This window comes from Nelumbo lutea, chromosome 2 (assembly GCF_056320005.1).
Source record: "Nelumbo lutea isolate HS-2025 chromosome 2, American lotus-T2T, whole genome shotgun sequence".
Taxonomy (NCBI): Eukaryota; Viridiplantae; Streptophyta; class Magnoliopsida; order Proteales; family Nelumbonaceae; genus Nelumbo; species Nelumbo lutea.
This window is the reverse complement of record NC_142685.1, coordinates 64,854,963-64,869,420: the sequence shown is the minus strand read 5'-3', so window position 1 is coordinate 64,869,420 and position 14,458 is coordinate 64,854,963. Positions and strand designations below refer to the sequence as shown.

Genomic DNA, 14,458 nt, shown 5'->3' with positions numbered 1-14,458 from the left:
TGGATGGTCTTAGTCAAGACGTATGTTTGTGGACTTGAGAAACTAGGATATTTTACTAGAAAATTGGATCACCCAACAATGATGGTCCAACCTACGAAAAACTGCTAAAAGAGAATTATATAATGATTTCTTATCTTCTCAACTTATGCAACCACATATCAACCGAGATTCTGCAGCCTTGATATGAGAAAGGGCTACAAAGACCTATCCTCAAGATTATTGCTAAGATTTATCAACTTCACGAGGAGATTTTGAATATTTGTCAGGTGAAAAAGAGTTTATCATCTCTCTGCCCTCCAAAGCATCAGCGTCATCATCCAAACCTTATCCCGACTACATTTGGTCAGCAACACGAATCCTGTTTTTCCATTCCGCTCTGCTTAATGTCTTATCCATTGTTGAATTATGGGCACTTAAATCATTTAGGGGGAAGAATTAGACTACCATCAAGTAATAGCTTGGAAGAATCCTGAGGATGCAAAATGATATCATGTTCTAAATGAGCAGAACAGAGTGTTTGAATTTCTCATTTTCTTCTCCTTGAACCATTATTGCTGATGCGATTCTCTGGCAACACTTACCAGCTCCTTGTAAGTCATCATATTCAACAACTACTAGGCTATGCATCCATTACCTTTTCTTGACACTGGCACATGCTTGTGCCCAGCATAAGTTTTATAATTTTATCAATAAGTGCTCCACATCTTGTTTTTAATGATGTAGTCATGTAGGTAATTATGAAGTAAACAACTTAATTGATACCTGCAGAAGTCCATAGAAATCAGATTGATTCCATATGACAACCACTGTAGGGGGATTTTCATGGTAATAAGAGCAAAAAAATATATATAGAAATTCATAATATCTCTTGAAATTCCAAATAAAATAAACAAAGAATTTTTCCTATCCAGAAAACCTCTCTACATTTTGAGAAAGAAAACAGCATCTAGTATCTGATTTTTCTGCTCAATAGAAAAAAAGGAAATTTTTCACTATGTTTTTTTAGTATTGCATTAAATCTCAAAACTATACAAGAAGTCTCATTACAAAGAGAATCTGTAAAAGTTTTTCACTATGGTTCAACATGTAAGTTATACATCAAGACATGGATTAATTCAGCCAAAATGGGATAAATGAAAGTCAAAATACCTGCAGCTTCTTGGCCAGTCATTGCGTCCACCACAAGCAAAACTTCTGTGGGATTCAATGCTCGCTTCACTTCCTTCAACTCATCCATCATTGCTTTGTCGATCTGATAATTTTTCCATAGAAGAAAGAACGTTCATATTGGACAAAATCAAGATATATTTCCTAAACTAAGCAACAATGATTTGTCACAAGTATTGGTTTTTTTTTTTTTTTTTGAACCTGAAGTCTTCCAGCAGTATCCACTATGACCACATCTTTGTTCTTCTTTTTGGCCTCTTCCAGACCCTGCCTAGCTATTTCTGAAGGTTTCACCTCTGTCCCCGCCGTATAAACAGGCACATCTACCTGTCAAAAGCTTATAACTGATTATCAGTATGAACTAAATGATTGCAAGACTAAAGTACTAAGAGAATAAGAAATTTTGACATATATAGACCAAAAAGCTTGTTTCTTTTTGGACAAGTGGCCAGAAAGATTAGAGATTTTTTGTACATATTTACATACATTAGCAAATAAATTTAATGGTTACTGATCAAAAAAAATAAAAAAGGAAATACATGATTGGACATTTTCAACATTCAAAAATTCCAGACCCAGGGATTGCCTAATTTAACTAAAGCAAAATTCTGCTTTTTGATTGGCAGGTAACAATATGAAAGAAATCTATACAGTAGCAAGAATGAGAACTCCAATTTTCAAATTGATATACTGTCTTGTATAATATAAAATGTGATTGAAAAATTCTGAGAGAGGGAGATCTGCAGAATGCAATTAAGACATCTGGAGGTTATACCATGCGACTATTAAGCCACTATCAGGATGGCTAGAGCTATAGTATCCAGAATGAATGGCTTGTACAAATGGACTCAAAGTTCAGATTGATTGACGGATGTCAGCCTTGTTTGGATTGTTTTTGGGAGGAGTTACTTGTATGGTGGATTCTTCCCCCAGGATAATGCCTTTACTTATCAAGACTACTACTTCAATCATGTATGACTCTTCATTTTCTAGACTCTCTAGGCTGCCTTCTTTCTCTTATAAAACCTTTCTATCACATAAAAGAGTTCTTAGTGACTGATAACCAAAAAGATGATGTTTTGCTTGCAATCTAATTTACCTTTTCACCCAAAATAACAAGTTGATCAATAGCAGCAGGCCTGTATACATCTGCAGCAACAAGCATGCAACTCTTTCCCTATAATCAGCATTACATGGATTAGCATCAAAAAGATCAAGATTGGGCAACCTATCTAAATGTATCTGAAACCAACCCAACAAACGTACATAACCACACAGGTTATCATACTCCACCTGCTTCTTAAGATAAAAAGCTAACTTTGCACAAACAGTTGTCTTCCCAACACCTTGTAGACCTGCCAATAATATCACTGTGGGACCAGATTTTGCAAAAACTAGTTCAGATACTTCCCCACCCATTAACTTGACAAGTTCATCATGTACAATCTGCACGGATCAAGAATCGGACATCAACAGATCCAATACTGTTAGGTTATGCAACCAGCATACTTATTGTGCTAGACTTATCAAAAAAAAAAAAACTAATTGTGTTAGACAGGAGAGGATTTTTTTTTTTTTTGATAATTGAAAAGTTATTTCATTACCAATATGTAAGCAAAGTTAGAACACCCCAAAGAGAAGCACAAGGTGTGACCTCTATTGATAGTAAAAGAAAGTGTAAGAAACCAAGTACACTATAATCAAAACATTACAAAGTTGCCCAGTATAGATGTTCCCTCAAGACCCCTTGTTTAGTGAGACTATCAGAAATAGCATTTTCTGACCTTCTCACCCACATGAACTAACATTCATGTTGCTTGTTAACCAGCTTGCCTTCTTTAGGAAATCCTTGTAGCACCAAATTACTGAGCTGGGGTCTGAGAGAGGAGAGGATTTAGAAATCCTTCTTTTCTCTTTTTGATCATGAAACATTAGAAAAAAAAAAAAATCTCAAACTGATTATAAACATCTCCCCCCCCCGGCCAGTAGGATGAAATGGAAAAATTCCCAAACTTAAATCATGATCATAGATATGAGACATGAGAATCACCAGCAGATTGATACCCAACGTCCAATTAAAAATTTGTAAATGCTTATTAGGAAAATAAGGAACCAAAATGGCTAGGTTAATTTCCTCAGTCTAATCCCATAAGCATCAGCATGATTTTCTCAGAAATAGCATACAATAGATGGATCATACCTTAACCAACTGCTGATCTGGTCTCACCCCTCGAATTAGTTCAACACCAACAGCTTGTTCACTTACAGCCTGGACAAACCTTCTCACAACAGGCAGACTAACCTGTCCACGTAATTGTAGTCAGACCTTTCTCCACTGTCAGTAGAAGAAAAACTGTAGATTTCCTATGAGTATAATGCAAATCATACTACACCAAAATGCATACATCTGCTTCTAAAAGGGCCCTCCTAATATCCCGCATGGGTTCCGCAATATTGTCCTTGGTCAGAACCTCTGAAACATAGAAACTCCATAAATGAACAACTTACAATAAAGATGGTAATAAGAAACTAGTTCTTTCATAAGTAACAATTATGAGATTTTATTAATAATAAGTCATTGGATCCCTTGTACACCATATACAAAACAGAGTAAAAAACCCAACCCCGCATTCACACCCATATCCAAATGCATGCCCGCTAACAATTTGATAACTCATCTACCTAGGAACTATAAACTAGGTTAACTAGTAACTGCTACTTTTATTTAGAATCAAATATCCCCTTGATAATATGAATGCGTTACTTGTCCATATTAAACAAAGATCAATGAATTAAATCTAAGCTCTCTTTGGCACTATGTTCTTTTTCTTGATGATGTGGGCCTATACCTCGATACCTGTACAAGGGCTCCATGTCATGTCAGATAATTCAAAGTTTAGTGTATATTCTATGCATGTGTTCTTGCCATTTCTGGTAACATAAGGTGTGGCTCCATCATAATTTCAGAGGTCTGATGTCTCTGATTGATGACATGAATTCAACCCTGAATTAGAGTATTAGTTAAAACACCAAAGAACTATATTCATGTTTCACTGAGAAAATCAGAGAGTGGTAGGAGCAAGCTAATCCAGTAGTTGATTGGGAGGGAATGAGGTTCCACAAGAAACTCCAATACTTAAAATCTCAATTAAAGGAGTGGAATAGGTTGGAGTTTGGAAGATTAGAAGAGAGAAAGCAAATTCTGGTGGAGCAAATCGAGGATTTGGACCTGAAAGAAGAGAGAGGCCCCTTTGGAGAGGAAGAAAGGAAGTTGAGATAGGTTTTAAGGAGGCAAATGGAGGACATCCTGATTAAGGAAGAAATCAGTTGGAGGCAAAAATCTAGGTGTAAGTGGCTAAAGGAGGGAGACAAAAACACAAGGTTTTTCCATTCAGTGGCAAATGGAAGGAGAAAGAAGAATTACATCTCTAATTTGGAAGTTGATGGAGCAGTATTGTCTCACCTAGTTGAAATTGCAGAGGCTCTAGTAAACCACTTCAAATCTATTTTTAGAAGGCCTATGAATGAGAGAGTGTGGTTGGAGGGTTTGGATAGGCTGACTCTAAGTGCAGAGAAGAGAGAGTGGTTAGAAAAAAGGTTCGATATGGAAGAGGTAAAGGAAGCAGTATTCTCTATGGATAGGACAAAAGCGTCGGGTCCAGATGGGTTCACAATGGCCTTTTACCAGGATTGTTGGGATATTTTGGAGAATGATCTTACATCGGTTTTTTAGGAGTTCCACAGGAGGGGTGTAATAAACCCAGGCTTGAACTCAACCTTCATTGCCTTAGTCCGAAAGAAGAAAGATGTTTCTCAACCAAAAGATTTTAGACCTATTAGTCTGGTGACTAGCTTGTACAAAATCATTGCAAAGGTGTTGTCTCTCTAGATAAAGAAGGTGCTCCCCTCTATTATTGCACCCAACCAAAGTGCTTTTGTGGAGGGAAGACAGATCACCGATCAAATTCTCATTGCAAATGAGAGCTTAGAGAGCTTTAGGAAGTCAAAGAAGAAGGGAGTGGTTTGCAAATTGGATTTGGAGAAGGCTTTCGACTTGGTTGATTGGTCTTTCTTGATGGAGGTGTTGAGGAGTTTTGGTTTTGGTGACAGGTGGTGTAAATGGATTTGGGGTTGTGTTAGGAGTTGCCATTATTCTATCCTGGTGAACGGGACTGTGGTTGACTTCTTTCCGGCGTTGAGAGGTCTAAGACAAGGAGACCTCTTTCCCCTTTTCTTTTCACCCTGATTGTTGATGTGTTTGGGCGATTGATCCATAGAGCAGACTCGAGGAATCTAGATAAGAGGGTGGAGAGTAGGAAGGGAGGAGGTTCCCTTAACTCTTCTACAGTTTGTAGATGATACTATCCTTTTCTGTGAATGAGGGAACCTCAATTGGATCCGGAATCTAAAGTTGACAATACAACTTTTTTAGCAGATATCTAACCTCAAGGTAAACTTTGATAAGAGTTGTGTGGCGGGAGTGAATGTGAACGAAAGAGACCTAAGGGAATTTGCAGGTGAGCTAGGTTGTGCTATTACGGACTGGCCCCTAGCTTATTTGGGCCTCCCTTTAGGAGATAATCCTAAGAGTGTTAGCTTTTGGGCTCCGGTAGTGGAGAGGTTTGAGAAAAGGCTAGCGGCCTGGAAGAGGAGTTATCTTTCTTTAGGTGGAAGAGTCTCTCTCATTAGGTCTACCCTACCTAACCTTCCTGTTTACTTTCTGTCAGTGTTTAAGATCCCCTCAAAGGTTTCAAATCTTTTGGAAAAATTAATAAGGAACTTTCTCTGGGAGCCTGGAGAGGAGAAGAGAGACCATAGGGGGAATTGGGAGGTAGTCTCTAGGTGTAAAAAACTAGGAGATCTTGGGATTGGTAATTTCAAGAAAAGGAACATGGCTCTTCTGGGGAAGTGGTTGTGGAGGTTCTCTTTGGAAAGGGATAAATTGTGGACTAAGATTGTGGCTAGCATTCATGGGCTGGAAGACAATGGTTGGGATCCTGGAATCTTGGCAAGGGCTTCAGCTGCTTCTCCTTGGAAATCCATCCACAATCTACTTCCAGTTTTCTCCCCTTGGATCAGGTATGGTCTAAACTCTGGTAACCAAATAAATTTCTGGGAACAACTTTGGGTTGGGGATTCTCCTCTGAAAGACAAGTTTCCTTCATTGTATGCTCTTTCAGACTTGAAAAATAAACCCATTTCTTCTTTCTCGGTCCCTTCAGCCTCCACTTCGGGCTTTGGTTGGAATATTGGCCTGCGTAGGGCAATTAGGGATGCAGGCTTGGATAGCTTGGTATCTCTGCTAGCCTCCCTTGAGGGTGTCTTCCTAAACCCTGCTAAGGAAGACACCAGATTTTGGACCCTTTCTAGCTCTGGCAATTCTTGTGCTTCTTTCTTTGAAACCTTAACTCAGCCTCCTACCCCCCTGGGGTTGTCCTTTCCAATTAAGGAAATTTGGAGCATACCTATTCCTCCTCGGGTGGGTTTTTTTTGTTGGAAAATTTTCCTGGAAGGAATCAACACTTTAGACTTACTTCAAAGAAAGAAACCCAACTATTGTCTACTTCCTAATAGATGTGCTCTTTGTAAAGCTGATGGGGAATTTGGCAACCACCTCATGGTCTCTTGTAAGGTTGTTAAAACTGTTGGGGAGTGGATTTTCTCCCGTTTTGGGTGTTCTTGGTATCCTCCGGAGACTATCCAAGGTTTGTTTTCTCCTTCTTTTTTCAGTTGGCCTAAGAAGAGAGGGAAGACTATGTGGAGGTGTATTAGGGCAGCGGTATGCTGGTCTTTGTGGGAAGAAAGAAACTCACGCATTTTTTCTAACAAGGAAAAAACATTGGAAGATTTGTTAGATCGAATCCTTTTAAAAGTTGTTCACTAGCTAAAATCCTTGGAGTTGTTTTCAGATTGTCCTATGGATGACTTGCTAAGAAACTGGAAAGAGATTGATTCCACTGCTAGATGCAAGAGGACTCTTTGTCCGTTCTGGTCCCCTCCCCCCTCGGGCTTTATAAAGCTAAATTTTGATGGCAGCAGTGTAAGGAATCCAGGGCCCTCTGGGATTGGAGGAGTCTTCAGGAATGAGGAAGGGATTGTTACTGCTTTATTCTCTAGCCCTATTGGAGAAAGTGACTCTCTTAGGGCTGAGATCCTTGCAGCGCTTGAAGGAATTTGAAGAGCAAAAGAATTAAATATTAGCCGCTTGATTCTGGAAGGTGATTCGAAGGTGGTGGTTAATTGGTTGAAGACAGAGGATAGTGGTTTGTGGAACTTTAACAATGAGAAAAAACAGTTCTTATGGCTGGGTAGGGACATTGAAGTTCAGTACAGTTGGGTGAAGAGGAGTGCCAACTCATTTGCGGATGGGTTGGCCAAGCAACGAGTGAATAGGGAGGCTGTTTTTTGGGCTAGTTTTTTTATTTTCTTTGCATTCCCTATGTTTTCTGTTTTTGGGGAGCTAAGTTATTTTATCTCCCTTTGTATTCTTTTCCCTCTCTTCTCTTAATTTAATGAAGATGATGTTATTGATCAAAAAAAAAGCACTATATTCATGGCTATGGAACTCAGCCCACTCTCCTTGTTTCCTTGGTTTCTCTATTTTATCATCTTCCTTATTTCATTTCTTCTCTACAACCAGCATTATCCATACTTATCATCAAACTATTTGGTATTATCTTGGGCATCTCTCCTTGTTATATCAAACAGACTAGACGGAGCATTTAAAGGAGAGAAAGAAGAAAAAAACTCTAGCTGAGTCAGGCACACCAGCTGGCTCAGAACAGGAGAGGTTGGGCAGTCCATTGCCACTCCACAAATATGTGCAAATTGGGGTATGGGTTGATATGGCAGTCTCTTGTATTTTCTTCATATCCAAATCATGATAAGATATTTTTGCTACACAAGGACCATAGACATCTGTACAGGGGAGAATGGACATTTTTGAGGAATTTTCTCTGCCATAACCATCAGTTCGGTTGGATAGATATACTTCAGTCTCAGGCAGCAATTTTGGATAATTACCACAACAATATGATTGATAGAGCTTTGAAGTAGACAAAGGAGAAAATTGACTCATGACAAGGGAGAGAACACTGAAAAATCAGAGTTCTCTGGTACAAAAGATAAACATGATTTAGGATAGTTCTTTATTCTACCACATTTCTGGAAAACAATATTGTTCTAATATTAGGAAAATCAATTAGAAAAGAGAACATAAGAAAGTAATAAGGGACAGAGTCCTGCAGAAACAAGGGATGCCAAAGAGATCCTTGCCTGGCTAACAGTCTTAACGTTGAAAGTTTCCTAATTTCCATGTTCATTGCCAAGTCAAACCCACACAATATGTTCAACTACAGACTCTAGTCTCTCCTCAGTCCCTCTATATAGGATGCTAGCATAATGACGTCCAAGTCGCCTTTTGCTATTCATGGATCAAACTTAAATCTTTATATGTTAGCTAGCCGTTTCTGAATATCTAAAATCGACAATATTACCTAAAGCTTTCAAGAATGCCAATTTACAGACACCCATTATACTATTTCGTGCAAATCGACATTACACCTGAACCAGATGCACCAATCAACTTTCTCTTATCAAACAGCCAACTTCCATTTTGAAATGTTTCATCCCCATTAGCTTTCCCAAGAATTAACCTTGTATTATAATTGGGTTTCAGGAAAAGAAGAAACAGAAAAACAAACCTGCTCCCTTGAGTTTGTTCCAAGCTGCTTCGAAGCCGCTTGTCAGCTGCCCGAACATTTCTGCTCTTACAACACCTAGCATTTCCTTTCTAACTAAAACACTTTTGGAATTGACCCAATTCCATATCTCTCTCTGAGATTCAAAAAGAATAAAAATTAAAAATAAATAAAAAAAAAAAAACATCTCTCTCTCAACATGAAGTTGAAATTCAAGTCTGAACTTATCTTTATGACGCATTAGATGTTGAAGCATCTTTTTCTTGGCTTACCGTAAAATGATTTCCGGAAGAAGGTCCTACGGAGATGCTTGAGCCAGTCCAAGAAGAGTTGAACTTGGCTGATTTTCTCGGATTGCAGAAGCAAAGGTTCACTGAGAGTGAAGGACGAGATGAAGAGAAATGGCGAGAAGGAACAGTCGAGAAAGAAACAGCTTCCATTGTCTGAGAGAACGGTTCGACGGGGAAGCTCCCTCCCTCTGGGGGCAATCGTTACGTCTGACGTTTTATCCTCTCTGAAACTGAAAAGCAATTATCCACCAAGCTATCTATCACCCGTACATGTTTCATCATCTAATTATCGTCTCTGTTTAATCCATTCCTCTTGTAAACCGTTCAACGCGCATCCAACGGTTGTTTAAATAACTGGGCCCACACGCTGGGGTAAATTATAAAAACGTTTTAAATACGAAAATGCGGTGAGCGTAGATCGAACACGCGACCTTCAGATCTTCAGTCTGACGCTCTCCCAACTGAGCTATCCCCGCCTGCTTACGAGGTAACGGCAAAAATGCATTAAAGAATTATATAGCTAGTTAGATACAAGGATCAAACTAACCTTCTCGGTATCGCATCAGATACTTTAAATATGAATATGTATACGGATACGATTTTGAAACGGATGGATATGAACGAAATATATGAATACACTAAAAAATTATATAAATTTCTTAAATATATCAACTATACTAATTTTAAAAGTTAAAATAACCACAAATAAAGCATAAATACATAAAGTAATATACACTTAATATAGTAAGATACATAAATATCTTACAATTCTATTGATAATTCAACGATCAAGAGCCCAAGACTCATATTATAGAGATTTTACAAAGTAAAACATGCACAAAACCATTATTATGTTAAATTCTACAAGTTCAAGACACAAAACATATGCAATTATTTGATTTTAATTACTATAGCAATTATTTTGTATTTTTACTTTTGAACATTAACAAAAAAGTCAATTAAATATTAAATTTTGAATTGTTTGATAATATCAAAATTACTATCATATGAAATTTATAATTTTTCTATGATACATATATTATTGTCATATTTTTACTTTTAATCTTAACTAAAGGTATATCAAAATTATTAAAATTACTAAGATACATATCATATGAAATTCGTAATTTTTAATTATTAACATTTTTATTTTCTATAGTTTTTCTGAAATAACAAATTTTTTATATAAATTTAAATTAGTGGATTTGATAAGTCCAATTTAATATTATATTCTTAAATATTTTGTAAACAATTTTTATTTTTGTAAATAATAAATATATTATTTTTAGTCTAAATTAAAATATCAATGAATAGTTTATAAAAAATATAAACAAATTGAAGATACATATAATGTACAAATTTATGAAATTTAAGTACTAAAGTTATTATCTATTATTAATATTTTATTTGTATAAATTTATTAAGAGTAAAAAACAATTTTTTATATAAATGTAAATTTGGTAGATTGTTTACTTCATTAATGTTTATAAAGTAATAATTTTCAATATTATATATTTATTTTAAGTTAGAATTATTGAATATAAACATATAGTATTTTGTATTTGTATAGGTTCATGTTAATGGTAAAGTTAATAAATTGTATTTTATTTCAACTAATATCATAAATTGAATGTTGGCATAGTGGTTTAGAATCTTAACGCATAATGGCATGATCACACTAAGACTTGAGTTCAAATTTTTATAGCAGTGCTTTGCAATATTTTTTAATCCCCATATTACTCTTGTAAACAATTGGGAGAAAAACATTGTTCATCTTCCCCGACCTCACGATACACAAGCAACCGGTAATCCACATTTCTCTCTCTCCTCGATCTCTCTTCTTCCCCTACCCCTTTCTCTCCCCTTTCTTCTTCCCGCTTTCCTCTATAGGGGAGGAGAGAAAGGGAGATTGGCAAGTTCTCTGCCTCTCAGAATAAGCCCTGTCTACACCCAGGTGCTCAATCTCCATGACACCAATATCTAGTTAGGGTGCTATGCAGCCCAAACCGAATCCAGGGAAGGTTAAGTTTTGATGAAGACTCGACAATTCTGTGCGGGATGAAGTGATTCACAACTAGAAACATGTTAAGGACAAAACCAGATCTGATGCTGAGGAAATATATAGAGACACGGTGAACAAAGTAAGGGGAAAAGCTAAAGAAGTATATATCAACGACCGATTTGATTAGATCCCTGGTGGTGGCACTGAATTGGAGCAAATACTAATTAAGTAGTGTTGCTTCATACTACAAATAGCCTTGTTATCCTTGGGCGACCCAAAGCCCCTGGATTATCCTAAAGACGACCCTATCTTTGGTAACAATTGGGACAAGGAGAGAATTAGAAGCTAGATCTCGAATATATTCTTCATCATGAAGCAATTCCCACTAGTGGTTCTCAATGAGATGATGAAGCAGAGCTTCTTCCAAGATGTGTTGAAGAGAGGAAAATGGAAGTGGCACTTGTAGAGGATTGTCTTGTACAACACCCTAGTGGAACCCCATTTGCAAAGGGAGAGAACACCAACAACGGTAATCTCCGATCTCCCTTTTTCTCCCCTTACCACCGCTGTTGTTCGTATATTGTGAGGTCGGAGAAGATGAACAATGTTTCTCTTATTACAAGGGTAGTATGGGGATTAAAAAAGTTGCAACAACGGACTTCAACAGAAAGCTAGCATAAGGGGTTTCTATCTCACGATTATAGTACAAGGGGGTCTTTCGTCGCAAAACAAAGTACAGGGGGGTCTTTGTCACATACCCCATAGTACAAGAGGGTCTTTGTAATTTACCCTAAAATATATATAAATACATTAAGTTGGAATGAGTACGAAAGAGAGCCTGAGAATGCGAGAAATAAAATCTAACAGTATTTGACCCTATTCAAGTAGGTAAAGTCCAATGGTTAGTAAGGAGTTCCCACAAAAAGCTCTGTTAACATCGTTCGAAGGTAAAAATAGTACTTGACCCTATTCAAGTAAGTAAAGTCCAATGGTTAGCAGAATCTAATAGTATTTGACCCTATTCAAGTAGGTAAAGTCAAATGGTTAGCAAAGAGTTCCCACAAAAAGCTCTGTTCACATCATTTGAAGGTAGAAGCAATACTTAACCCTATTCAAGTAGGTAAAGTCCAATGGTTAGTAGGGAGTTCCCACAAGAAGCTTTGTTCACATCGTTCGAAGGTAAAATTCGATGTTTGTTCCACTCTGTTCACTGTCCTTACGTCTCCACTTCCTTCTCCGATGCTTGTGTTCATTCCATCGATCACATCGTTCGAATAGGGAGTTCCCAGAAAAATCCTTGAATTTCATAAAGGAAGATCTGACGCCGGTGTTTGTTATGGCAATCACATTGTTCGAACAGGGAGTTCCCAAAAAAAAGCCTTGAATTGCAAAAAGGAAGACAACTCCGACCCTGCTCTTTCTCCACTTCCGTTCTTCTTCACCTCATTCACTTTAATCAATTAAAACTAATTAATTAGTAGTTCAAAGGAGGGTTGGATTGTAGATTCAGAGGGAGAGAGAAGAAGAAGGGAGAGAACTTGCAGTTGGCTAGTGGTCTAGTGACAGTGGAAGTAGGTGAGATTAAGACTGTGTTTGCTTTGAAGGAAGAAGTAGGGAAAGGAAGAGAAATGTAGGGAGACCTTTACAAGAAACTTGTAAAGGTTGGATTGCGGAAAACTAATTAATTAGTAGTTCAAAGGAGGTTGCAATGGTGCCAGTGCGATGGTTGGATTGCATATTCCAAAATTTGAGATGAGAAAGAGTAGGTGAGAAGAAAAAATAAAAATGAGAGAGAGAAGAAGAAATAAGGGAGAGAACATGTAGTTGTCGGTGGTCCAATGACGGTAGAAGTAGGTGAGATTAAAAAAGAACATAAGATGACAACACATCACATCGAAATTTGAGAAAACAAAGTGAATTATAAAAAAAAAAATATATATATATATATATATATATATATATATATATATTTTAAGTTTAGACTCCAATTAACTTTAACAAGTTTAATGAACTGAAGTAGAGATTGCATTAGATAGGATACAGGTGTCCGTGAATTGCAACCCATCTCTCTCTTATGCCATTTCCGTCACACTTTTTCTTGCTCAACAAAAATGTTGAACCTTTTTTTAAGGTATTTGTCTTTTTCCAACCTTCAATACAAAAAGTTGAGCCAACGTAAGAATTGGCAAATAACCAAAGATATTCTTATCAGTAATTTGTTGCATTGCAGCTTTTCCACACGTGTGAATCTTCCACATTAATATTAGTGGGAGTAGGTAACTAGTTCTCTACCCTCCCATATATATATATATATATATATATATTTGGTTTTTCATTCAGCCATACAATTATCTCGGCAACCATATCGACAATAGGTTTTGTATTGCCAGTTTCTCCTGAATTTGATTATTTATTTGTTATTAAATTGGCATTAATTTGTTTTGTTTTTGTGCATCCTTTGAGCTAACATTGTTTAATGTTTTTTTGCTACAGTTGGTCGTCTCTGGGCATGTCTCTCCAATAGGTTGACATAATTTGCCATTGCCCTTCCCACTATCTATCTTTTTACATTTGTTACCATTACATCATGTGCTTTACATGCATTGACTCCACATGTTCCCCTTGGAAGCTTTGATATTGTCTACTTGAGATTTAGTATTTACTTACATGTTATTAGTTATTATTTGTTCTTATCACGGTAACTTGTTCCTATCAATTCTTCATCCAATTTATCAATATACAACCATACTAAATATGAAGTTACTACAATGTTATATCCATATAGGAGAAACAATGTACACAACGAGATGCAATGCATTTACTACTAGTTTTAAACGGTTGCTACATGAAATGTTGGCTCATTTGTGCCTGCCCCCGCCACTATTTCTACTTAAAAAGATAGGTGACGATTATTGTGTTGAGGTTCGCATCTTCATAGCACATAAGCACTTGAGTGTTTTTTTGCCATCGTTCAATGAATGTTAATGGCATATGGAGTTTGCTTTTAAATACACAATTAGAAAGTAAAGGCATTATACAAACTCCATGTGGAAGAGGTGAACTTTGATGACTTTATTTACTACTCTTGGAAATTAATGAACTTGAATAAATGCATACCAATAGGATTATTTACCACCATTTATTTTAACTTATTACTTACTCCCCATAAAAACGCCTATTACTTATATTTTCAGTTTAAGATTATATTATTATTTTCATTTCTACTGAAACCTACCATCTATTATAACTTATTACTTACTCCCCATAAAAATATACTTGTAGGCCCGATGTTATTTGAA

The 14,458-nt window shown here is 36.7% G+C and overlaps 1 protein-coding gene and 1 non-coding gene across 2 annotated transcripts in view; both read right to left on the bottom strand.

The window, feature by feature from the left end:
- CPSRP54 (chloroplast signal recognition particle 54 kDa subunit) overlaps nt 1–9,445 on the bottom strand; it is an 88,494-nt gene extending 79,049 nt beyond the window's left edge. Inside the window, exons 1-8 of the mRNA XM_088970478.1 lie at nt 9,140–9,445; nt 8,871–9,003; nt 3,573–3,640; nt 3,368–3,469; nt 2,461–2,613; nt 2,267–2,344; nt 1,369–1,494; nt 1,150–1,252 (exon numbers count right to left, since the gene is read on the bottom strand). Coding sequence (XP_088826604.1) covers nt 1,150–1,252; nt 1,369–1,494; nt 2,267–2,344; nt 2,461–2,613; nt 3,368–3,469; nt 3,573–3,640; nt 8,871–9,003; nt 9,140–9,307 — 931 coding nt within the window. The 5' untranslated portion in view covers nt 9,308–9,445. The remainder of the gene's footprint in view (nt 1–1,149; nt 1,253–1,368; nt 1,495–2,266; nt 2,345–2,460; nt 2,614–3,367; nt 3,470–3,572; nt 3,641–8,870; nt 9,004–9,139) is intronic.
- A 115-nt stretch (nt 9,446–9,560) lies between these two features.
- TRNAF-GAA (transfer RNA phenylalanine (anticodon GAA)) lies at nt 9,561–9,633 on the bottom strand. Its single transcript has one exon. It is a non-coding gene; the product is annotated as a tRNA-Phe (tRNA).
- Nucleotides 9,634–14,458: the final 4,825 nt, after the last annotated feature.